The 24,970-nt window shown below is 41.1% G+C and overlaps 1 protein-coding gene across 1 annotated transcript; it reads left to right on the top strand.

Moving 5' to 3' along the window:
* lurap1 (leucine rich adaptor protein 1) lies at positions 1-13,142 on the top strand. The gene is made up of 2 exons (XM_085774861.1): positions 1-705; positions 12,013-13,142. The coding sequence occupies exons 1-2, from the start codon at positions 493-495 to the stop codon at positions 12,895-12,897; spliced, it is 1,098 nt and encodes a 365-aa protein (XP_085630987.1). The 5' UTR covers positions 1-492; the 3' UTR covers positions 12,898-13,142.
* The last annotated feature ends 11,828 nt before the right edge of the window (positions 13,143-24,970 follow it).

Here is a 24,970-nt window from a genome sequence, read left to right on the forward strand (position 1 = left end):
GCTGTCATCATGCAGGTGGAATCTGCGCAGTGTGGCTCAGTGTAGGGATCTCCAGCCAGCGAGCCGCACAGCGCTCACACACACTCACTCAGCACTGTGTGGACTGTGGAGATCACACTGTGTCCACGGCTGCTGCTGCTGCTGCTGCTGCTGTGGAGGTGGAGGAACCTTTTTCCTGCTTTCACTTGATGATCACCAGGTTGTTTTAGCGCTTTTGTGTGTGTCATTTTCACACAGGGCAGTGATAAAGTGAGATAGAGAATATATGATAATAATAACAAGGCGCTGTCATTTATCTGCTGGAATAACCACACGTTGTGTTGATGCTGTCGGACTGTTTTCCTCTCCTGGCGCAGTCCAACTCTGCTGGGGTCGCATAGGATGCCATACAATCCTATAGGAAGTGACTCCTCCAGCAGCAATTTCCAAGAGACGAGGCGGACGTAGTCTCTCCGTCCTGAGGGATCTTTTCGTCTCAATCACACGGACACGATGGAGGAAGGCAGTGTCAGCGAGGCCATCCCGGATCTGAAAGACATAGAGATAAAAATCGGCAGGAAGACCCCCGAGGGTTTGCTCAGGTGGATGCGGGAAGACGCTTCTTCTCTCCGGATTGACGCCAAGATGAGCACCGCGCTCGACACCACGAAAGAGACGGGGAGGAAGAGTTTGGATGAAAAGATCAGGAAGCTGAAGATGGAGATGGTAAGGGTGCCAAGGGTGTGTGTGTGTGTGTGTGTGTGTGTGTGTGTGTGTGTGTGTGCGCGCGCGCGCGCGCGCGTGTGCGTGGCGGCTCGGGCTGTTGGACGTGATAGACTCTCGTTTTCCAGGATGTGACATTCACTCCAGTCACACCAGTATTGAGCTGTCACACTGATGCTTAGCTCAGGCTGAGAGACTGATCCAGCAGCTCCCTGCTCCCTGCTCCACTGGACACACCGACACATTCAGCAGCTGATCAGCTTGTCGTGACTCAAGCTTATACTGTAGCTGACAGCTACTGTAGATACAACACACTGTGCCAATCCTAATCAATAAAGTGGTTAGGATTATTTTTTCCCCCCTATTGTTAGAAGCTACTTAGATTTCCTGTTGTGAGGATAATCCCCCTTCTGTGTGATTGGTCATTCAGGTTTTCCATAAGTGAGAATGGAGATTAAATGTCCACTATATGTTTTTTAAGCACATGAGCCATTGTTATTGTTCAGTGTAATGTGCAAAATGGTTATGTGCTGGTCTACATCCCATCTTGAGCAGGTACCTAACTTCCCAGGTCAGAGGTTCACTGCACTTAACACTGATACAATGTGAATATTCGGATAGTGATACAAGACATTGAAATCTCTCCTTAGTTCCTTATTGGGTTTGTGTTTGTAGATTGATCAGTTAACAGCAACCTAAATTCATGTAGTTTATCACTGTGGTTATAGGCTACATTAGAGAGTTGTACCAATATCGGATTATTTAGCCTAAACAACACTATTGGTAGCTATTTTACATGGAAAGAAAGATGTAAATGATGTAGTGATCGTGTTCAGTGATATATACGATCGGTAAAAGGATTTAAAAAACAAAATAAAACAAAAACTTTTTTTTTGATCTCCCCCTTTAACCAGATCTGCACCAGAAGTGGTTGTAGCATCACTGTAGCATCACTCACCAAATTCAGTTTCAAACATAATTTTGCGAAATCTTGCTGGTAATGAAATAAACACTGGAGGTTGTAAAAGTGCTGGTGCACTCTCTGGTGGACAAACCATGTAATAACATCGTCATTATATTAGGCTAAATCGGACCAATCATTGGCATTTCCACCACAATTTCTTGTCACTTTTCCCAAATTATGCCTATTGGTACAACTATACTACTATTTGACCGGCTGATTCATTGGTTTGGCCTTAAAAAAAACCTCACAGTTTGACTCAGTCTGGATAGATTAAGGTATCTATAAATCACAGAGAATTATGATGATAAAGAGTGGTGGTTCAGTCATGATTAATGATTAAAGTAGATTTTACGAAAGGCATCAGTGACAAAGCTGTTATCTATCATCTTGAGTGATGAAAGTCTTTTCATTCTCTCTCTTTTGGGAATTCAGATTGCTCCTTGTAATGCCAGCGGCTGCAGACAGCTATGGTTGTTAGGAAATGAGTTGACCACTAAAGGCCTGTAGTTCTGCAGTGAATTCACTCTCTTCCTATCGTCAAGTGTTTATCACTCATCACTCAGTCTCAGCGTTCATATAAATGCGTAATCTTTTCATCATGTAATTTCTATCCATGTGATATATTTGTACATCGTCCCTCTGAAGTATATCGACAGATAAGAAAGCTTATGAACTGCAATCAGTTGTTTTCTTTGGTTCATCCGAGGCTGTTCTTTGATTATTTTCCTGTGAGCTGTGGTTGATTTCTTCTTCCTGCTATACAAACACTGAAGCTATCTGTCTTATTGTTTACTTGAACTCCACCTCGTCTAAACACAGAGGTCTGTAGCAATATTAATGTACCACTCCACTCACTGTTGTGTTCTTCCCCTCAGTGATCATTGAATGTTGTACATTCCTGTGGCAGATGCAGGCGTGCACCCAGTCTGTGGTTGTGATGGAGCACATGCATCGCCACAAACCACCTCTCAAACAAAGCAAGCTGTCTTGTGTGAGAGAGCTGCTCCAAAACACGTCGGTTTCATCCAAACATCCAAAACACATTATCGGCTCAGTCACATGTTAGAAATAGAAACTTACTGAACGTTCCAGGTTTCTAGGTTGCTGGCGATCGAAATGCACTTTAGAAGCACAAGTCTGTAAGTCTTAAAGAGGAAACGGTGCTCTCCCTGTCTGTAACTCAACACTTCATGAAATAACATTATCAGCAGTAGTTTTAACAAGTTGGACCCTCTCAGCATTCAGTCTCCATCTTCCATCTAGATAATATTTTAGTGTTATTCAGTTTGGTTTGATTTGTATTGAACATTAAAATCTTTGTCTTTGACACAAACCATGCCACTACAGGCTATTTACAGTAAGAAGATTACGCATTAGACATGTCACATTAATACAACTCAGTGGGGAAATAGTTGCGTGTCTCATCACAATTATCGCACGACTGAAGTACATAATCAGATGTGTCACGCTAGAGCTGCAACAATCCCCCGATTAATCTTCACATAATGAATCAGCAACACTTCTGATAATCAATTAATGACTGAAGCTGTTTACATTTGCAAAGCCAGATGATCACTGTGAATACCTCCATAATCTACTGTACTACAACTGCAAAGTAATATTTGGAGGGATTTGGGCTGTTGTTGGTCAGATGAAACCTTCAACATTTGAGGATTTCCTGCATGCTGTATAGCTAATTATTAATTAATCAGTAGATCCAGACAGATTACTGTAATTGCTAATGACAAATGAAATAACATTACATTATGGTAAATATTATAGATCATTTTGAAGGTATTTACTTCCATTGTGTTAAGGCTTACATGAGTCCATACTTGAAGCGTGTCCTTTCAGCCCTCTGTCAACACTCATGCTAATACAGGTTGGAAGCAAAGTCTTTACATTTGTATTAACAGTCATCTGTCAACCACAGGTAGCACTGTGATGGCAAGCCGGTCCATTTGAGAGCTCTGTGCCAGTAAAAAAATGGGTAGATTTATGAAACAGCAAGTTAGAAGAAGAAGTCAATGGTAGCTGTGTGCGTCTGGACTCTTTCAGTGACATTATCTCCCTTAGTTTTTTTCTAAATCAGAGCAGACAACGGCTTATATTTGGTTTCCAGCCTTCTCATCAGCTTACATAGGAAACGATAAAATTGTCAGGCTGTCAGAGGAGGCTTACTGAGAAATTAACTATTGTAACCTCCAGACACTGATGTCAGTTGGTTCCCAAGTGTGTGTCTGCCCAAAGTGCCCAGTTTGAATTCGCTCGGCATCCAGAGAGTTTCCATAAATCTGCCAAGAGCGGAGCAGCAGACTGATTTGTTAACAGTTTTAGCCATTAATCTGTTCTGCTGCAAAGGAGGGAGGATAGAGAGAGAGAAGTGATAAAGCGCTACTTCCCAACTGGAGGGGAGTGAGAAGTGTGTGCGTGTGTGTGTATGTGTATGTGTGTGTTTCATTCATCTCTTGGAGTGAGGGGAATGTGCAAGAGGACCTCTGAGCGTTGCACTTTCATCAGAAATCTGCTTAGTAAGATGTGCAGTAGTGCCTAGTGTCTGCAAAGTAATGCTAAATGGAAAGGCTCACGTGCACACACATGCACACTCATACCTAATCTGGCAGAGTCTCTTTTCTCACTTTTTAAAAAACTTTCTGTCAGACTGAGAGACTCAGTGGAGCCACGTTCACGTCCACACACACATATCGGATGTTTTAGAGGAGGCTGATGTCTGCTTCTTTTTCACACTTTGCCTGCATATTGTTATTTGTGTGAGTGTGACTGTGACTGTGCTGAGCTTTATTTTTGAGTCTGTTCCTCATTCATCTGTTAATTCAGTGCAGCTGCAACCACACAGCAATTCGATGCATGACTACTGTAGCCTTTGTCTACTGTAAGATCAAGAAATGTGTATGTACTATGTGTGTGTATGTGTACGTGTGTGTGCTATGTTGTCTGTGACACTGCCAGAACTGCATTTACTAGTCTTTACAGTGCAGACATATGTTAGAGTGGAACAACCTGTCTGTCTTTACCTCTCATCAAATGTTACACTACAAAGTTTTATGTAAAACACAACAGCATATCAGCTCAAATATACAATTGGGAGTCGGACTTTCCTTTTTTTTTTCTTTTTGCCTTGCAATTCTAAAAGAAACATAATAAGGAAACCATTTATTGTATGAAAGTTTATTTAATTTAAAACTTATCAATCTTTTTTTATATATTAAACTATCACCTTGTGGCTCTGTACCTGTCCCAATCGCCCCTTAAAGCATTGAATGATTTGTGAATGTACAATGTTTTTTAAAACATTATAATGTGACAGTGAAGTTGACTTTTGGCCATTTGCATGTAAAATTGAATCGCTAAATAATTTGTTTTGTTTTTTTGACCATCAAAGTCTTATCAGTACATATGTCCCGTCCCAAGTGTAACACTTTGTTGAATCTGAAGAAATTCCCTATAGATGGTTTAGAAACAACTTTTGAGAGGCGAAACTCATGATTTGTGAGGTTACCGTGACCTTGACCTATGACCTATGACCTTTATCTTTTGACCTCCAAAATCTAATTAGTCACCTCCCTGAGTCAAAGGCGACATTTTACAGGATTTGAAGAGATTCCCCTGAGGAGCTCTAGAGATGTTGCCTTCACATGGCCAAACCGTGTTTTATGAGGTCTCAGTGGCCTTGACCTTTAACCCCCATGGAAGGAAGGATAAAAAATATAAATATGAGAGTGTATTTCATTTCAGCTGTCCTAACACCTTGCATTAGTGTACTGTGTTGTGCTCTCTCAGTGCTCGTGGCTCAGTGTGGGGAGGGAGCAGTTCACAGCAGTGCAGCTGAGAGGAGATAAATGTTGTTATTAGTGATCTCAGTGTTGCTTCTTCATCACTTTTAAAGCTTCTGTCTTTTGCATTTGTCTCCAGCTGTCTGACGGAAGACACACTCCACACTGATCTAAACAGATTTACTGGATACAAAGACCAAACCGCAGAAGATTGGCAGTTTGCCATATTCAAGCAACACACCGCGCACAAGTAGATATAGTCCCTTTGAATATTAGCTGCCTTGAACATTTTATCCATGTTCAGCTCCTGTATTTTAAGATATCAAACGGAAATTGTTGTGTAATCGCCCAGGATACGTCACTCTCCTTTATTGTCTCTGTCTTCTTGTCTCTGAGCCTGTTCTCTGTCACTCTCTATCTCTGTCTCCCACCTCTGTGTGGACGAATGTCAGTGCAGAGTCAGCTTTGAGTGCAGAGCTGCTGAACTTCAGGGACTCGTCTCTATCTAATCTCCAGTCTTCATCTGGCTACCGGCGATTTCCTTACAGATAATGTTAGTGCAAGATTGTCAAATTGAATCATTGCTACACAATACCAGCTCCTTTATTCCCCCATCACATTTTGTTTGCTACATCTCATTTCCTTCCTGTCTCTTTCTGATGCTTGTAACTTTACCAATGAACCTGAATGGACCTCTCAGATTTCCCAGCAGCTGGAGCATTAGGGTTTATCGAACGCACAAGAAGAAAACCACAATCAGGTTTCTGACTGTAACAATTTAGCATTGACATTTTGCTCTTGCCATTACATTTTGTCAACACTTGTATTCACAGTAAGTCTTTCATGAAAATACAGGGAGAGAAAGAGAGTGCAGTACTTCAAAATATTACTTCAAAATATAGCCAATTTTTCTATCAATCTTCATTTGGTCTGACTTGGACTCCGAGATTTAATCCAGCAATTTTTGTCTACGATACAATACTGTAATAGAGAAACAGAATAGAATGAAAAGGAATAAAGGAGACTGATAAAGATGCTGTTTCTTTGAATCAAATAAAGATACACTAAATCACAACAAGGACAACAAGGATGAGTTGATGTTTTATGCAGCATTCAGAGGTGAACACAGACAGATGGAGCCGTTGGGGTTCATGGAGAGAGACAGGGGCGACCTTCTGCTGTCTGCGAGAGACTGGAGGGACTCTGCAAGGACGCCGTGTGTCTGCAGAATACCCGAGTTAGATTAGGGATGTGAAATGACAGACAGTGACACCAGGGGATGAGAGAGACACAGAGGAAGAGACTGTGTTTATTTTGCTGGTGTATGTGAGATGGAGAGTGTGTCCGTGCTGCACCGAGTGAATCAGCAGACTGTTTGGTAGCTGTGTGACATTGGGAAGCTGTTTTCACCACACAGGAGCCGGCTGCGTCACAGATCAGGCTGCTCATACGTCATCACAATGTACCGTATCATCAGTGTCTCAAATGACTGTGTTTACACACCTGGTTTGTCAGTGCAGTGCCGACCTAGACAGAATAAAGGATAATTCTGCTTTATTATAAAGAGCATTTTATTTTCACAGTCACTTATGGTTAAAATAACTGATGAGTTTATTGCTGTCATGGAGACAGATGGGCGTAAGGAACATGGAGCAGTCAGCCAAAGACGGGTTGTAAACAAGCCAAGAATATTATTAGCACAGATCAGAATGACGGCCAAAATTACAAAAATGATACTCACATTGTATCAGACTTGAAGTTTATTAGAGATAAACATCTGGGAACCAAAGCCAGTTTTCATAACATTTTGCACATTTAAGCAACAAAACAAAATATAAGAGAGCACTGAGAGCAGTGGTCCCCCAAACGTCTCCAACTCTCAAAAATGTCCAACACTATATCAATACAGAGGCCAAATTGTGTTTTTTCAGAGTGTTTTTTATTCTAGTGTTAATGATAGATTCACAACATTTGTCTTGTCAGGAAAACATTTCAGAAGATAGAGAGTTATAATGATATGAAAACAAGACTCAGGACTTGTTTTCTGTTCTTGAAAAGTTCCAAGTTCGGTTCTGGCACTGTTATTTTTTGTGCATTTGATTAGTTGTTTTTTAATTTATTATCAACTTCCAGATGAATTTCCATGAAGGAAATGCTCCATTTAAACACCAGTGGATATTTTTTTACTCCCTTATTTATATTTGGAAACAGAATTCTTTGTGCTAAATTGTTTGCTCATAGATTTTCCATGTGACTCTCACCTGCTATTTTCTGAATAACAGAGACCAGGCTTTTCTAGGACCTGGAAATAACTGGAAGCATGCCATCTGATCCATCTCTGTTACCCATAATCACAATTGAATAATATTTTTCTTTCTAAAAATTTGTATAGGATTATTTGAAAATAAAATAAAATGTACAGACCTATGAAATAAAGCAACACTGCTTTATTTTTTATTACTTTATAAGTGACATCTTACTCGGTTAGTAAAATTATAAATGTTGCATTGATGAATATTGTTTGCCGTGCACATAGATACACTATGTACCAGATAAGACAGAGAATGAGCTTTCCAGAATCCTATGGGTCAGCCAGGAGGTGCCTGGCCTCGTGCCTGAGAAAGGAAAACTGGAATCTGTTTGGCTGTGTACCGTTGGCTGAGAAGAAAAAAAATGAGAAAAGATGATTAATGGCGTTTCAGTCCTGAAGGCTGCACAGTCGTGGACCTCCATCCCCCGCTCTCACATAAACTGCTGTCACATACAAGCCTTTTGGCCGCAATTTGACCTTTTTCATTTGACAGGGTCCTCTCTGTAACGAGTATTGTTGACTTGATCTCATAATTAAGGGCTGTAATCAATATGGAAATAATGAGATTATTAATAAAATGAAAGAAAAACCTCCAGCAACAGCAGCATAGCACACAATACACTGCAGATGCAGTACAGATGCAATTCTAGTCCTTGGCAAAAATATGAAAAATCGAATTAGTATGGAAACATTTGCATATTCTTATTATGTAATATGAGGAAATATCTACAGTGTTGGTCGATGACAAAAATATAAAAAAGTTTCTGTTTTCTACAATCCACCCTAGTAATTAAGTTTGCATAATGAAATTTAGTTTTTAATCACCACAACAGATCTTCCTCTGAAGGTGTTGGGGTAATACTTAGCCAGAATATATTTTCGAATCCAGCTTCTCCAGCACAGGCGAAAAGTAAATTATTGAATTTTGTAAGCAGCTATTTATTAGGAGTAGGATCTATACTCTGAGACAGGTCGAGCTCAGCAGAGCGCTCAGCTCCGTTAACACTGTGCCACCTCAGCACTGACAGGCATGGAGCTGCTTTTACTGCTACCCTCATTAGGTCTCCACCCTCTGCCAGCTGAAAAACCTCAAACCTGAGCCCCACCCCAAATGACTGCATGCCAGGCTGCCAACGGGTTCACAGTCTCACACACACACACACACACACACACACACACAAACACAAGCTATTTTGTTCTGTTTCAAGTACAGTAGAAGTGGGCAGATGGGGTGTAACTTAAAGCCTATTTATATTCTACTGTATTTCATGTCTCCTCTTTAGCTCACTCCCTTTGTTTCTTTGCCCTTCATTAGATGTTGTCAGAGCTGTCGTTGTAATTTTAGTGTACAGTGTGACTTTGGCATCAGCAGATCTCAGACCACACAGCTCGTGCATTTACTTTACTGCAAATAAGCTCCTGTGTAAAAGCGCCAATTTTCTGCCTCGTGTCCTTCCCCAGGTGTCTTTTCTGCTTTTCAGCTAATGTGTGTTGTCAGTGTGTGTGTGTGTGTATATTTGTATCAGTCAGTGTGAGGACAAACACCCCAGGCCCACTTCGGTGACTCATCATGTTTGTGAGGGAAAGACATTGGTCCCCCACAAACTTAATTCTTTAAGTATTTGAATTAAGACTTCGGTTTTGGTTTTGGTGAAATATCAAGATACTTTGGTTGAGATTTGGGGTAAATTCTGGGATTAGGCATGTAGTAGTTATGGTTTAAAGTTGGGTAAACCTCTAAGACTTCATGTAAGTCAACACCATGTCCTACCAAGTCACATAAACAACCAGTTTAAGTGTTTGGAGATGTTGGAGTGTAAGAAAGAAACAGTGTTTGTGCTAATGAATTTGCCCTGGTCAGCCATTGGGTGTGATGATAACTGATCATAATTTGATAATAGGATAATAGGAACCAATCCAACCCTATTCTATATAAGGATGCGGTATTAGTCCGTCTCTGTCAGTGGTTCCCAAACTTTACGACTTGCAATCCTGCATTTATGATTCCTCATCACAGGACATTGCTTCAATCTTGACTTTTATTTTCCTCTCTGACTTTTAAAAAGGTCTGGAGAGGTTTAAGTATCTATATCCAACATGAAATACCAAAACATTGTAAGGAGTTAGGGAAATTGTTCTTCTGGTCCTCCTATTTATCATCCTGTGACTCATATGATTCATCTTTAGAGATTTTAACCTCCAGATTGGTAACCACTGATCTGAATCAGTTTCCTCCAGTGTGGTTTATCTAAGCACAGTGGGCATGATGCTGAGATAGAAGCCATTGAACTGGAGAGGACCCAGCTGCCTGTCCTGTCTGGTGGTGACAGATTCATACGAAGGTCTGCCACCCTCTGCTCACATGTACTGTATGATGATGTATGAGGAAGGGGGTAAATCATTTCTGCTCATGCAAAGTGCCGTCCTTGCAGAATGAAGACTCTCAGGCTCTTGAACACACGGTACTTGTTTGTTTTGGGCAACACAGATCGATGATCATGATTCATGACAGAGAAACCTTGCACACTAAATCCATGATGCATCATTGCCCCTCTGGTGGTTTAACCACAGACGTTGATACTATGCAGGATCAAGAGACAAGAAGCTTGGCAGCTTTCAATCAATACGTTTTATTGACATAAGTCAAAGGTCATAAGGACCCGAAATAAGAGCTACACAGAGACTCTAGAAAGGTCAGTATAGATCTGAGCAGCTTCGTACTATTGTTCTTCTACCTCTCATAAAACACTACATCTTAATACATATCCTGTTTCATTACCCTTACAATAACTTCAGTTTTAGTGCAATCTATAATCTGTGTTTATGGATATACGCATGGATTCTGTCTTGCTAGGATTCTCATAAGCCTTATTATATTTGTTTTATTGGCATTATAAGTGTGCTAATTATTAATGTCCTGGTTTGGGGTACTTCACTTCAGGTGTGATTTATTACTGCCCATCTCAGTGATGATAAGTGAATTGGAAAATGTAGTGAGTGAGCAAGTTTCACACAGTGTAGTTACTGTACATTAAATTAAGCTTTACTCCTTCTTTTTAAACCCCTGGAGGATTTTACACAACGTACTGAACTGATTTGCACGGCACTTGATGCAGGAATCAGGAATGAGCCAGCGAGGAGCCTGGTAAATTATGGGGCAGATCCAAATCAGAAGAATTGATGAATTTTAATTTCTTTTTTCTGCTCTAATCAGCAGTAGAAATAAACCAGAACTAAGATTAGGCAAAAATTGAAATTCATCTTTGAGGGGCACTGAGGCAGGGGGAAAAAAATCATGAGTAAAAATGATTAGATACAACGACTGACTCAAGGCTACAGCTTTAAGAGTGACTGGTTATCTGCAGAGAGAGAGGTGGAGATCACCAGGCCGAGCTTTGAATGTCGGTGCCATATATCACCTCCTGGCCCTGCGCTTCACCGCAGACCTCTGCTAATGTATTCTGGGGAGGAATTTTCCATGACTGCAGCCGTCGTCTTCTTTTTATTCTCCGTTTAGCTTTTTCAACCTCCCCCACGCAGCAGCAGCACATTGGAAGACATTAGTGGCTGTTATTTATGATTTATCATTACTTTATTTATTTGTACCAGATGACATCATTGAAAAGTCAACATTTGATCAGTTTGCATCATTTAAAGGGCATTTGTGAACATCCTCACATAGCTTTTTCAAGTGATGTGGTGTTTTCTTCTTGATTTTCTCTTCATACTTTCCATCGTATCAGATTTCTGTCCCCCAACAGCCTCTGCTTTGGTGTTACTTCAGGTCATATAATACTTTCAAAACAGCTTAATCCGCCACACTTTGCTACTCTAAACTTTCTTCTCCCTCCTTTATCTGTTTCTCTCCCGCTCTGTTTTCTTTTCTTTTTTACCTCCAACTGCTTTTCCATTACCTTTACCTTATTTGTTTCCACTTGTAGCAAGCTGTATACTCAGAGCTGCCAGCTTCTGTTATATGTTACTTCCAATTATGGTAATGTGCAGTGGTTTAATAGCATTATAATGGTGTTTGCACTGGTCTCTAGAGCCAAAAATGACTACGTAAAATAAATATCTGCAGAGTCCAAACGGTTCCCCAGGTTCAGTGTGTCTGGTTCTCATATATAACTTTTTCTTTCTTATTGAATGAAAACTGCCAAACATCCAGACATGAGTGCAATAAAAAAACATACTGTCTCCACGTATTTTCATCCTTATCTTCTTTTTTTATTTCTCCTCAGGCCCACTTGCGCTCAGTGGATGTGAAGATCTTGCAGCAGTTGCTGGCGGTCCATGAAGGTATCGAGGCGGTGAAGTGGCTGCTGGAGGAGCGCAGCACGCTGACCAGCCGGTGCAGCAGCCTCACCAGCAGCCAGTACAGCCTAGGAGAGGGTCCCGACACCTCCTGGAGAGGCTCCTGGAGCAGCCTGCAGGACCCGAATGACAAACTTGACAACATCTCCATCGGCAGCTACCTTGACACCCTTGCAGACGACATGGATGAGTACTGCCCCTCCAGCTCGGAGTCAGTCATCTGCTCCACCACACCGCTGGTTTCAGAGGCTGTCGCCGGGGGCCGGACTGGAGGCCCCGTGGCCACGGCTGTTGGGTTAGGGTTGAGGTCATGCACTGTGGCTGGGAGTGGGATTCGGGCTGGGGCAAATGAGAATGGAGTTGGGGCTGGAAGTGGGATGGAGGTGAAAGGTGGACCAGGGACTGCGGTTACAAGTGCTGTCATGGGGAGTGGGATTAGTGGGACTGCGACTGAGAAACCAGCTGTTCCTGTCAGCTCCTCCCAAAACAAGTCTGAGGGCCCCAAGCAAGATGCTCCTGTGTGGAGCAAGTCTGCAGAGACTGGCAAGGGAGCCAGCACTGTTTCTAAGAACAATATCCAGGCACAATCCGTCAAGGTTAACGGCGTCGTGGAGAAACCAGCCACACCAACAGGCAGCCCAAACCGCCCCAGCCTCACCGAGAAACTGGGAAACGGCCAGAGCCCCAAACTCAAACCTTACAAAAATGGAAAAATTGAGTTGGATACTTGCAAAATGAACGGCAAAATGCATCTGGAGTACGATGCACACTGGCGGTGGGTGCAGTCGCAAGAAGATGTGACGTTTTTGTAGGAGGGATAATACAGTAACAGTGGGGACTGAATCCACTATTAACCACTCCCGCTGTAACATCAAAGACTAGATGAGTGAAGGTTAGAGTGAACTGCTGTTGTGAAATGCACATAGTGAGGCTTTCTTCTTTGAAAGACAAATAATATTTTTTTTGTGTTGTGTTGTTTCCTCCTTCGACTGCACTAACTTTCTATAAAACATTGATGTCAGTAATAACAATAAGGATGCACACTGCAGGATTTTGACCATACTTAGCCAAACTGGGCTGCCTCACACAAACTTAGGCAAATTTAACAATCCTGTGTCATAGTTTTCTCAGGGTTTTTCTTGGCATTCCCTGATTTAATTTAATATAATCTAAATTAATTTTATTTTACCCTAGAAATTAAGCACAGAGACGATCTGCTGACTTCAATTACTGTAATGAAAAATCTCAAGATCTAAGTTACAATTCAATTTCTTTTTAATTCTGACCCCGTAAATGAAATACTGTTTGCATTTATTTTACGTACGTCCTGTTGAACATTTTATGGATCCTCTACAACAGTGGTTCTCAACTATGTTGCGTGACCCCTTAAAGAGGAACTATGCAAGATTTACGGTGAGTTTTTATAACAGGGAAAATATGTACTCCAAAACTATAGGGGAAGATCTGTAGAGAAAAAAGTGACCAAAACGGCAAAATAGCAACCAAACTTACATAGTTCCCCTTTAAAATGGAACAAATGTGGCCTCATTTCACAGATTATGGCCTTGTTGTGGTCATGAGGTGAGGACAGCTCAATCAGAGATTGAATTTTTCTCCCTGGATTTTTTTTATTTGAAAGCATTTAAAAGAAGGAAATTGTGCAATACTGGGAAAATACCAAGGACGCACAAAAATATTTTCGTATTTCTTTAATTTTTCTCTGGATCCTTTGGGGAGGTCATGACCCCAAGGTTGGGAACCACTGCTCTATAAACGTTACTATTTCCACCTCACAAATAATAGCACTGAGAGCCTTGTGTACTGCATTTAAGGTAGTAGTAATAGTATAAAACCAAAGTGTCCCCCTTATCAACCTCTCATTAAAATCACAAATAAAATGTAATGTATAGCCCCCTTACTTTTGAACAAGACGTCCAATGATATAGACAGTATTACTTGTTACAGTGTTGACAAACATTTTAATTATAAGTGTTATGATAAAACTGTGAGCGTGTTTCTCCTCAAACACTTTCCTGAACAACAGAAGGGGACAGAGCACTGACGTTTGTAATAACGTTTCCCCTCATTGAGAAATAATGTACCCCACTGTTAGTATTGGTGTTTTTGTGGAGCTACAGTACAGTAATACCTTCAGAGATCAACCAACCATCTGCAATATGACTCCCAGTACTCTGCATCAGGTACTAGTTGTGACTGGTTGTAGACAAATCCTGAATATGGCTGAATTTTTTTTTTTTAACCAATATAGTCATCTGTATTAGTTTTTAAAAAGCAGATGTTGTGCCTGATTGGTGTAAACCTTGACTACATATGCCTGTATTTCCCCTCCTGAGATGACTGCACTGTTGTTGTTATAATAATCTGGGGTTTGTCTTGACTATATTTGCTCTCCTGGCCACTGCTTGCGTGTATAAATGGCTAGACCAACAGCAGTGTGTGTATGTGCTCTTGGAGTGTCGAGTGGTAATTGTGTTATGTTGGCTGGGTGGATATTGCATGGCCCATGTGCTGAGAGCTTTTATTGGTTGAATTGTGCGAAGTGTGCAGAAGACCCAACACAATCAGTGAAGAAAAGCAATATTTTTGGAAGCCTTTCTACTGGCTTATGTAAGAAGCCTCTTCTTCTGGAGAATGAAAATGAAAATTGTCTGTTCTTCATGACATGCAGAGCGTGGGATGAGTGTGTGTATGTGTGTGTTTGCCTGCTGCCTGCCTGAGCACAGCTGGCCTGTCAGGTTTTTTGGATATAAGAAAAGATGAGTCCCAAAGGTTTTCATGCGTTTTCAGCTCATTCGTCACAGTGTTACTACACCGCTTACCAGTCAGCAGTTTGTCATGTCAGTGCTGCAGGGGTAAGGCAACACATTTGATGAATAAATGGAGGACATATTACATAATCAGTGTACCAGTGCGTACGCTGCAGCTACCGTGTCAAATTTCTTTTTCTTTTTTAAAGTTTGGATGACCTTCTGAAAGTTGACATTTAAAGTGAATTTCCTTCTTCCCATATGTGGGATCATTGTTCTCTTCATCTGTTTTACTTTTTACTCTTTGCTTTTAGTGCTGAGAATTGTTGGAAATGTTTCAGTGCCGGTGCAAATCGATATTAGTGACTGTAGAAGCTAAGCCAATGCTTTAAGCCACTGAGGCATTTCAACAGGAAAACATTGACGTGCTTTACTTTACCATGACAGATGAATGAAAAGTCCACTTGCATTTGCGTTACCATGCACAAATTTAATTTACTTGACATCCAAACTTACCAAAGTCAAACATTTCCAAACAAACACATCCTTTCCTCACATTCCTCTCACCCCTAAAGGTATTATGGAAGCAATGCTTGCCTTTTAACAAAGATTTTTTTTAACCATGTATTGTCGGCCTACTTGACTTTTTGCCAGGTCCCATCCTTGAGTTGGTGTTTTTATTGCTAAAAAAACTGCAACACGGCTCATGGTCATTGACTTGAAATTTACATAGTATTTTTACAACAATTTACTTCCCAAAACCGAAAGCAGGTTTCTTATTTCTAGCAGTCCAGTTAGATAAATTAGATTATTAGTTGAAATTGCATTCTCTGCCTTTTTTAATGTTTTTAAAAGTGTCAGAAAATGAGACTTTTGTTGTGTATTAACACATCCTAAGCTTATTTATTTTGTACAAACACTTTTAACACGAAGACTTTATGGATCACAATGCAGTAACATGTTCTGATACTAGCTTGGATAAAATGGGCGTCAGTTGCCCCTGACCCAAATCCAGTAAAAAGCGGCATAGGCTACTTTAGTCTTAGGTGCACTATTTCAATTGTATCTATTAATTTCTCCAATCCTTTTTTACATGTAAGCCTCATATCTCTCACTGAACGACAAGAACAGCTACTTAAGGTACTTAGCTAGTTAGCCAGACATGGTTAAGATCCTTTGTGCACTGCTTCAATTTGTGGATAAATTCAAAGCTTGACCTGCTATTTCTGGATCAGGAGACGGACTTGGAGAACGGTTAATTAATGGATCTGCCTCTTTTTCGCCATTAAAAAAGTTAACTACTTGTTAACTGCTTGTGTGTTCATACAATGCAACTCCTTGTTACTTATTGACTCTGAGTCAACTTAGCCAGTCCATCTTAATTCACTCTCTGCTGGATCTCTCTGCTCAGAAACTCTATCTCTACAGGCAGCTACAGAAAGATGTTAAACTCAGCATCTCCATTTGTTTGAGCCACTGAAGTGTTTCCTCTCTTCCCCTCTTCCTCCTCTTGCCTTTCTTTTCATCCTACTTTCCACCACAGCACTGGCTTGATGGAAATGTTCAGTCTGTGCCAACACACACATCATGCACACACAATGCCCTCTCACTGGAGACAGCACCATAAAACCGGCACCGCAGAAACAGGCCTGCAAGGAAAGGAAAACTGAGCTAAAACTGGACCTTGAACTCTGTGACAAGTTGGAGTCTTTTCCCTCTCTAAATACAAGTAGAGCATCTACCGGTCTCTGGACGAGTGATTCAGCCATGTATATCATCCAGCCACAGTATAGACATGAAGTCATTTGAAACCTCCTTCCTTCTTTAACATATGTGTTGGCTGTTAAGCGATGTTGCATGCCAAAGAGACTGTCTGTCCTGCTAGTTTGTGGTTTTCTTTCCAAATTAGCTGAGCCATGTGAAAAAAAACAGTTTAGTGCAGGGAACAAACCTGTAAAACACATTACACCGAGCTACGTATAGTGTGTCTCTCTGAAGATATAGTGTTGCTCATGATGGTTTAATGTGTTTTCACTGAGCACATCCAGTCTAAAATTGGAATATCAACATTGTTTTTTAACTAGTCTGGCAAAAATGAAGCGCCGAGCGCTGACAGTTAACAGGCATGTACAGTATGTGCCAGGAGGAATCGCTTGTAGTTTGATATCTGAAAGAGAAGGATCATAGTTACTGTGTGCATGAGCAAGAAAAAAAATGGAAGTGTTACTAACTGGCAAGCTTGTGGGAAATACCTTTTTGTCAAAGTTAAGATAAACGTCTCTCCTCACTTTCCAGAATTTTTATAGGAAGTGAAAATGAACACAACTCAAAAATATCCCTGCGTTCTTGTGAAGTCCAGGATTTATCCGATGCCCAGTGCTTCATGTGTTTGCTTTGGCTTCAGGTGCCAGGCACCCTCCAGCTATTCTGGGCACAAGACAAACAGCATGATTACATAGATGAGTGGATATCCACACAGTTGTCATGACAATGAGACCGGCCTGGTTTCAGCTCTAGTGGCTGCATGAGACAGTGTTTACTGCAGCAGCAGCAGCAGCACTGTTTGGGTAAAGGCAGGTGAGATAAAACAGATGACTCCTGACTCCAGATTAATATGAACACTGAACATTTAAGTGACGATTGACACCGTTGTGGTTACATTTTTCTAACAAGACACCCTTTATAAGAAATTGCCTTTATTCATCATTAATACTTTTAATTTACTAGTCTATTATTTTATAGATCAGTTTTCGGCTACCGAATGGAAATATTCCTTTTATTTTTCACATAATTTGGCCATTAATCTAAAAAAAAATGCTACAGATAAATTGTTATTAAGTTATTAATAACTTAATAACAATTTTGACTTTATATTAACAATATTTTAACATTACTCTAAAGACTCAGTGATGACATCCATGTTAACATGCACTTTAAAAAGTGAGGAACCCATCGACAGATTGATAGATTTTACACACACTTGACTATTAACACCAATAAATGTAATTGTGCATTCATAACATCAACAGGTCTGGCTGCTGCAAAAGACACTATCCATATCTTTTGAAGATGTTGAAAATATTTCTTTAAAAGCATTTTAAACTCTGGCTGTCCAGGTATTGTAATAATGTATAGTTGTTGGGCAAGATACGTTAAAAAATATGGCCCCAAAACTTGTGATTTCTCCCTCTTATATAGCTCACAACACTGCTGAACTTTCCCTTTCAAATTTTACTTAGTGCATAGGAATCAAAAGTTATCGACTGAGCCAACTTTTGTTTGATGGTTAATGGGTTTTTTTGTGATGTCAGAGCATTTAAAAAAAGAAGTAAAAATAGGGAGTGTTGTGAGTCCTTAAGAAGCAGAAATCAGAGGTTAAACAGAAACCGCAGGTTCAGTGTCAGCTTCAGATGAAGATCATGTCCCTTGATATTAGGAATTCAGCAGGTGTTTCATTTTACACGCTTCCTCTTTCTCACACTTCCCCACTGCTCTGTTCAGTATTCATACACAGCACAGTCACCCCCTCTGTTAGGCCTGAAACCTGAAAAGCTGTCAAAAGCTCTTTGCTTGCAAGTTTTTGGCCATTTCTGAGAAGCTAAGAAACAGAGTGTTTGCGTCTCCCTGGAGGCCGAGTGTCGAGGGAGAAACAGCGAGCTGAGCAGTGCAGCACGCAGTGTTTGGCTTATAAAGGAAGCTCCCATTCCTGGTGCCCTGCTGTTTTCTTCCTTCCTCTTACATACAGTATACACAAACACACACAAGCACAATTTAACCCAGAACTGAGACGGGGGTCTCTAGGTACCTGACAGCCACTCGAAGAGAAGCATTAAGCATTTCCTGTCTTTGAATCTTATTTACTTACTTGATCCCTGTGTGTGTTGTTTGTTCACATCCCAAACAGTTCAAAGAGATGGACGTGAACTGAAATAAACCCGCTGAGTGCACGCTGGGCTCTGAACAGAGTCCAGAGCTTAACTTAGGCAACACAATCCGAGGAATTGAAGAAAAAAACAGAACACTGAGACCGACTGCAGTACACTGGATCAGTCGAATCAATATCTTGCTTGAGTGAGTGGAACTATTTTTATTTCCTTGGTATGATGCATTGTTATTTTGTTATGCAATGTGCCCAGAGAAATGTTTTTTTTCTTTGTAAAGTGAAAATGTTCAACAAATACCTGGTTATGTTTATTGATGTAGAGAATTATATTATGCTGTATGTAAATTATACAAGCTTATCCAATGATTAAAGATATTTTAAATGTTTTTCTTGTGTTTTTATCCCCATATGAGATAGGGAAGTGGGAAATTGTGATACTGCTTCAGTAAACCTCCTATTTGGCATGTTTGACCTCTCAAACCCTTAGTTTGGGAAAAATGTTGCAGTGTTTCAAATATTTCCCACAGGAAAGCAAGAAACACAAAACCAAAACCTCTCCACCTTCTCCTGATCAGCAGCTGTTTTCTTTATCTCCTGACCTCTTAATGTAAACTGCTCTGAGTGCATTCACTGAACCTTTTGCAGATTCATAATCAATACTTGGCCCAACCCTCTCACAAAAGGTTTATCAATGAAGATCCATTAGCACTCAGAGCACTCAATGCTCATTTCCCAAAACGACTTCAGAGAAGTTATGTGCTGCTTGGTGAAATTAGACCTTTAGCGTCCTTGTCATTCTGACAGAAGGTAACTGAAAGGTATGATGGATGTAGGGAAATGATTGAACTGGATTTAGAAGAATTCCAAATCAGGACATCATACAATGTACACAATTTTAATTCAACAACACATATGCTGAACATTACATAACAGCTCTCAGAACTCCTATAATGTTGAATAACAGTTAACTTTCTTTGAAGGCACTGTCTGAAGAAGGTTTATGTCTATTACTGGCCAATTGTTCCAAGGATGAAGATAGTTGAATGTCCAGTTTTAGCATTTTTCTAAATTGATGATTGTAAATTGATGTTGAATGCACACACAGCGCAGTGCGGTGTGGTCCTCATGAACGTTCATATACTCTATACAGTAATACATCTTTAGTTTTTTTGATAGTTTGTTTGTTTTAGTATGATCAGAAGTTCTTTAGTAGTAAGATTCCAGTCGTACAAAAGTACAACAAAAGTGATGATAACTAATTAATGAATAATGTGGTCACACCTCACTGACTCCTGAAACTGAAAAGAAAACAGACACTTGGTACCACAGGGGTGCTGCTGCATCAGGAGCTGGAAACAAAGGGGCTGCCTATGTAGTTGGCACAGGTGGTGCGTGTCAATTAGGGGAGGGTCAGGGTCCACACTATTCATCAGTTGAGTCTATGTAGATGAATAAATCCAGTGTTAGATCTTCACTTTATGCAGATACTCTAAAGATGAGTGATAACAGAGCATGACATGTAATCTTACAACAGCCTCTGGCCTCCTTTGTGTGTTTTTCAGACGAGTGCATCCAGACTTGCTCGAGTGGGAAGAGGTTGGTGGGATTATAAACGCGGGGGGGAGGAGGATGTTGGACATGCGATACAGTGGATCTAAACATATACAGACTGAGGTGGTGACAGCTGGGTGTGTGGGTGAGAAGGTCACGATAGGACAGATGTGAGGATGCCCTCCGGGTGTGTGAGAGTCAGGACACACAGCTGCTGTCACGGCTCAAATGTGTGGCCTATTAGTGAGTGAGTGTAACATCAACCAAGCGTCCGATCAGTTGAATCAGCTGATTGTGTGCTGTTGCCCCCGACCCACTTTAATCAATCAAACCTCATAACAAATGATCTTGTTGCTTTCAGCTGTCACTTTAGAGCAAAGCGGACGCAATCCACCTCCACATCCTTCCTCTTTCATCAGAGTCAGCCCAGAGTGTGATCTGACTGCTGATCCAGACTCAGGAGCTTCTCTACAAACCTGAGAAAAATCTTTTAATCTTCACTACCACTCGGAAACAACCATTCACACTCACACTCACACTAACTGACAGATGATCTCAACCACACACTTATATATCACAGTTTCCATATAATCTCTAAAATATTCGCTGAACCTCTAGAGAGACTAAACTGTACAACAATGGGTGGCTTTGTAGACATGATGTACTGCTGTGTTTCAGTGCTGGTTTGTGGAGTGTCAGCCACTGATTTTCATTGTCCAGGAGACAGTGGTTTTGTCTGGTAAAGCATTACTCAGTTAATTGAAGCAGGCTAAACATTTGCAGATGGTGTTGACGCCTGTGTCAGCAGAGATTTTCGTTTTACAACCAACAGCCACAAGAAGCCGTCGTCAGAGACTGGAGACCAGACCGGAGAGCACCGCTGTTTAAGCTGCAGTTAATCGACTGATTATGTAAATGCCACTGCTTCAACCTGAGCTCCACTCAGAGCCCTGATGGGGTCTTTTTATTTCCATTCAAGCATTTTTGTTTTGTTTTGTTTTTCCACAGCGGTATATGGGGTGCACACAAACAATGTGGGGACCTGTAAAAGCACAGTGAAACAGTAGGAAGGAGGAAGGTTCCCTGCTAACAAGACAGGGAGGAGGACCAAAAATCATGAGGGCGGTTGGAAAAATATGCTTATTCGCTTTTTTCTGGTGTTAGATGATGATTTGCTTAGTAGCTATAGCACAAAGCATTAAAGCGAGGGCAAATTATAGTATGGAAGTAGTAGGAATCATAGCAAAGGAAAAAATCCAGCACATAACTTGCTCTGAAACTGCAATTTGTCATTTTTACCTTTAGATTTAGAAGCTGACTAAACTAACAAGTGTGATGTAACACTTAACATTTACAATGGAAAAAATAGCACTACATTTTTCCTCATAATGAACAAATATTTGGATTTCTCATGTCACAGAGCGGCAGCACAGCCAGCCACACCTGCCTTCAATCGGCCACATAACATGAATCACAGCCACTGGTTCAGGGCCAAGGTGAAATCCATCCACCCTCCAAACACACACTCACTCAATCACTCACAGCGCCTACGAATTACTGTCATTGATGAATGGCGATGATACAGGTTTCTCACGGTGAGATCAATCTTCCCATCACACCCTCAGCAAAAATGTTTCTAAGTTCGACAAGACAAACTTCAAGATTGAAGAGCTTGTTGAAGAAGAACATAACACATTAACATATTGTAAGGGTTCCTTATGTCAGTATCATTATTTTCAGTTATCCTATCAGTGGGTTGTAAAGCTGTCAAATTCACTAAGATTCAAGTCAGCTCCTGATGTGCACACACAAACACACCACTTACCACTTACAGTACATATAGGCTTTAAATCCCATTGCAGATGAAGAGGGAAAACATCTGCTCACTGCTTCCATCCCTTTAAGTTAAACATAACGGTTACACTGAGCCACAACCCTCAGCCACACATTACCACTTATCTTTTCAAGTACCCCTCAATGTCATGACGGAGACCACTCAAAATAGTTTGTTCCATCTTTCAAAACTAGAGAGAAAAACACTGCAGTGGCTCCTCCACTCAGAGAAAACCATAGATCCGGACCTCCTTATCCTCGGGAGTCGTCTTCTGACCTCACGTGACCACAGCATGGATGAATTTCAGGGACAAGGCAGTAAACAACGAAAAAAAAATCAGGGAGCATGGACAAGAAATACTGATTAATCTCAAACAGTGACAGAAGGTTGGAGTTTGAAAAACCGAGGTGGTTTTCATTTGTGGTTTGGTATCGAGTGGATAAAGATGCCTGACTAAAAATAGACAGTATGAGCTCACGAAGTTGAACATAAGTGAAGCAGATGGAATTTGATGTGGATTTCAGGGTTGGTGGTCATCTCATCCTGTCATACGATCACCAGCTCCTAAGACCAAATATTTATGCCAAGATGCAAAGATGTCATTGTTTACTCATGTGGCCAGGCCTCACCTTTTCTTGATTCAGACTGAGATTTAAAGGGATAGTTCAACATTTTGGCAAATTGGCCCTTTGCCATAATCCCTATAGTCATAGCAGTAGGTTTGTTACCTTTAATTGTCAGTGCAAGTTGTTTTTAGAGCGGCGGAGCAGAGCCGCGAGCTGCTCAGCGCTACACTACGGAGGCTCATGGGATTTCTTGGTTTCCCTCATCAAACTCATCAAATACACAATCCAACAACTCCAAAACGCTCTGGTGGACAAGTTGTGACCTGCACATTCACCACGCTATGAGATAATAACGATTTACGTTACGAGACACAACACAACTAAACCAAAACATCTTTGGACAGCTGGTAAAACATTTTAGTCTGATTCTGAGCACCTGTTTGGAGAAAGTGTAACCTTTTTTTTTAAGTTAATCTAGATAAAAAGACTCCCTTAGAATAATCATAATAGTTAAACTCACAGATTAATGCAACAGTGTATGTGCAAACTTATTTACATCTTTTCGCTTCCTCACAATCATTTAATATCTGTGCTCTCATGTTATTTGTTATCGTCTTTTCTTCCTCCTCACTTAAACAACTACTTGTATCCTCTGACAGTTTGTTGGGATGTTCCCAGACGATGGAATGTGCTCGGCCGTCCCACGAGGTGGTTGCTACCGTTGAGTGTTTTTACTCCAGAGGTCCCCGGGCTCCATGGGACGACGAGAGAAACAAACAAAGGGGCAGAACTAGGCCGTGGTGTTCCCACCGAGTGACGTTATCCGTCGTGGGCTGAGGTCACCAGAGGCCAGGGTTTTTGGGGGGGGTTCATTGTTGGAGTTTCCAATAGCTACCCTAAGATTTTGTGGTGGAGTAAAGTCATAACATGGTTGGGGATGAAGCCATCTGTTTTGTGTTAGTGTGCATGTGTAATTTTCTCAGTAGGATTCCCAGAAAAGGCCCTTCTCCATTGGCTCATTGAGGCCATTGTGTGTTAACTGAGAAAAAATGCCAAACATAAACATATCTGTGGGCAGATAAGTGTCAGATGTTAATGCACAGAAAGATGCAGCCAGTTAAGAAAAAAGAGACCAGATGTAAAACTGACATTTTAACTCTACGTAGTTTATACAGCATCATTTCCAATTTGTTTGAAGACTGGATGGAGTATCGATTATATAATCCCTGGCCTGAGTCAAAGCTCCTGGATTCATTTTTATTCCACATCACATACAAATCTCTTACACGGTCGATTTCACCTTGAGGGCCTTTGATTGTCAGATCAAAGCTGACCTGTACACTGTGAAGAAGGATCGCTTGTCAAGCCTAATTAGACCTCTGCTGAGGACTGTGTGAGTGAGACTCATATTCTTGCACCTGTTAAAGGCTCATAAATCTGTCTTTAAATCATAGTCAGGTGCCCACGTGAGCATTTGAGACAGTCTTTTGCGTACTGTTTTTTTTTTTTTTTTGCGTACTGTTTTCATTCCTTCCATTCATACTGGCCCAGAAGACCACTTTTTAAATGTGATTTATCCTGTGCATCAGCTAAAGCAGATGGGAGTCTTCAGCAATGGGTGTAGCTCTCCTCCTACATCTCCTCCACCTGGCTGCTGCAACCACCAGCATCATCTCATCGGCCTCGTAGTATTTCAACCCTGGTTTCACTCACTCTTTTATTCAGTCTACCTGTGAGATGTGCAACTCGGCTTCTTTCTGAATATGTGTTTGCTTCCCTGTGATTTGCTTTGAACATCATTCCAACCTCACTCTCCCTATGCCTCAGGGTTACTCCTTTGTTCCTCACCTGCCTGCCCCCACAGCCTTCATTCATTTGGTCCAAAGCAGGCTGTTTAGGGACTGTTCGTTATTTATCATCAGTGCCACCGGAGGGATTCACGGGACTTTTTTTTTTTTTTTACATGACCCCCCTGTCGGAGTCAGTAAATTTTAACATGACCCTGCATTAAGCCTTATCAAAAGATACATGACCCCCCCCCCCCCCCCCCCCCCCGCCCCCCCCCCCCCCCCCCCCCCCCCCCCCCCCAGCCATCGACACGTTACATCGCATCACGTAGCGCGTGACACTACATTATTTCATTTTGACAACCATGTGTGCAACACCTTCTCATCACAATGCCATTTATCAGCTGTTATTAAAACCCAACTCATCAATAACAGAATCGCGATTTTGGACCAGCTCACATTACACAACAAACCATTAACAATTAATCCACACTCA

Source organism: Trachurus japonicus, chromosome 4 (assembly GCF_045865225.1).
Source record: "Trachurus japonicus isolate A0001 chromosome 4, Traja_1.0".
In the NCBI taxonomy this organism is placed as follows: Eukaryota; Metazoa; Chordata; class Actinopteri; order Carangiformes; family Carangidae; genus Trachurus; species Trachurus japonicus.

Coding starts and splice junctions, on each gene's coding strand:
- lurap1 (XM_085774861.1), top strand. CDS start 493: ATGGAGGAAGGCAGTGTCAGCGAGGCCATCCCGGATCTGAAAGACATA. Junction 706..12,012: donor GGAAGCTGAAGATGGAGATG/GTAAGGGTGCCA, acceptor ATTTCTCCTCAG/GCCCACTTGCGCTCAGTGGA.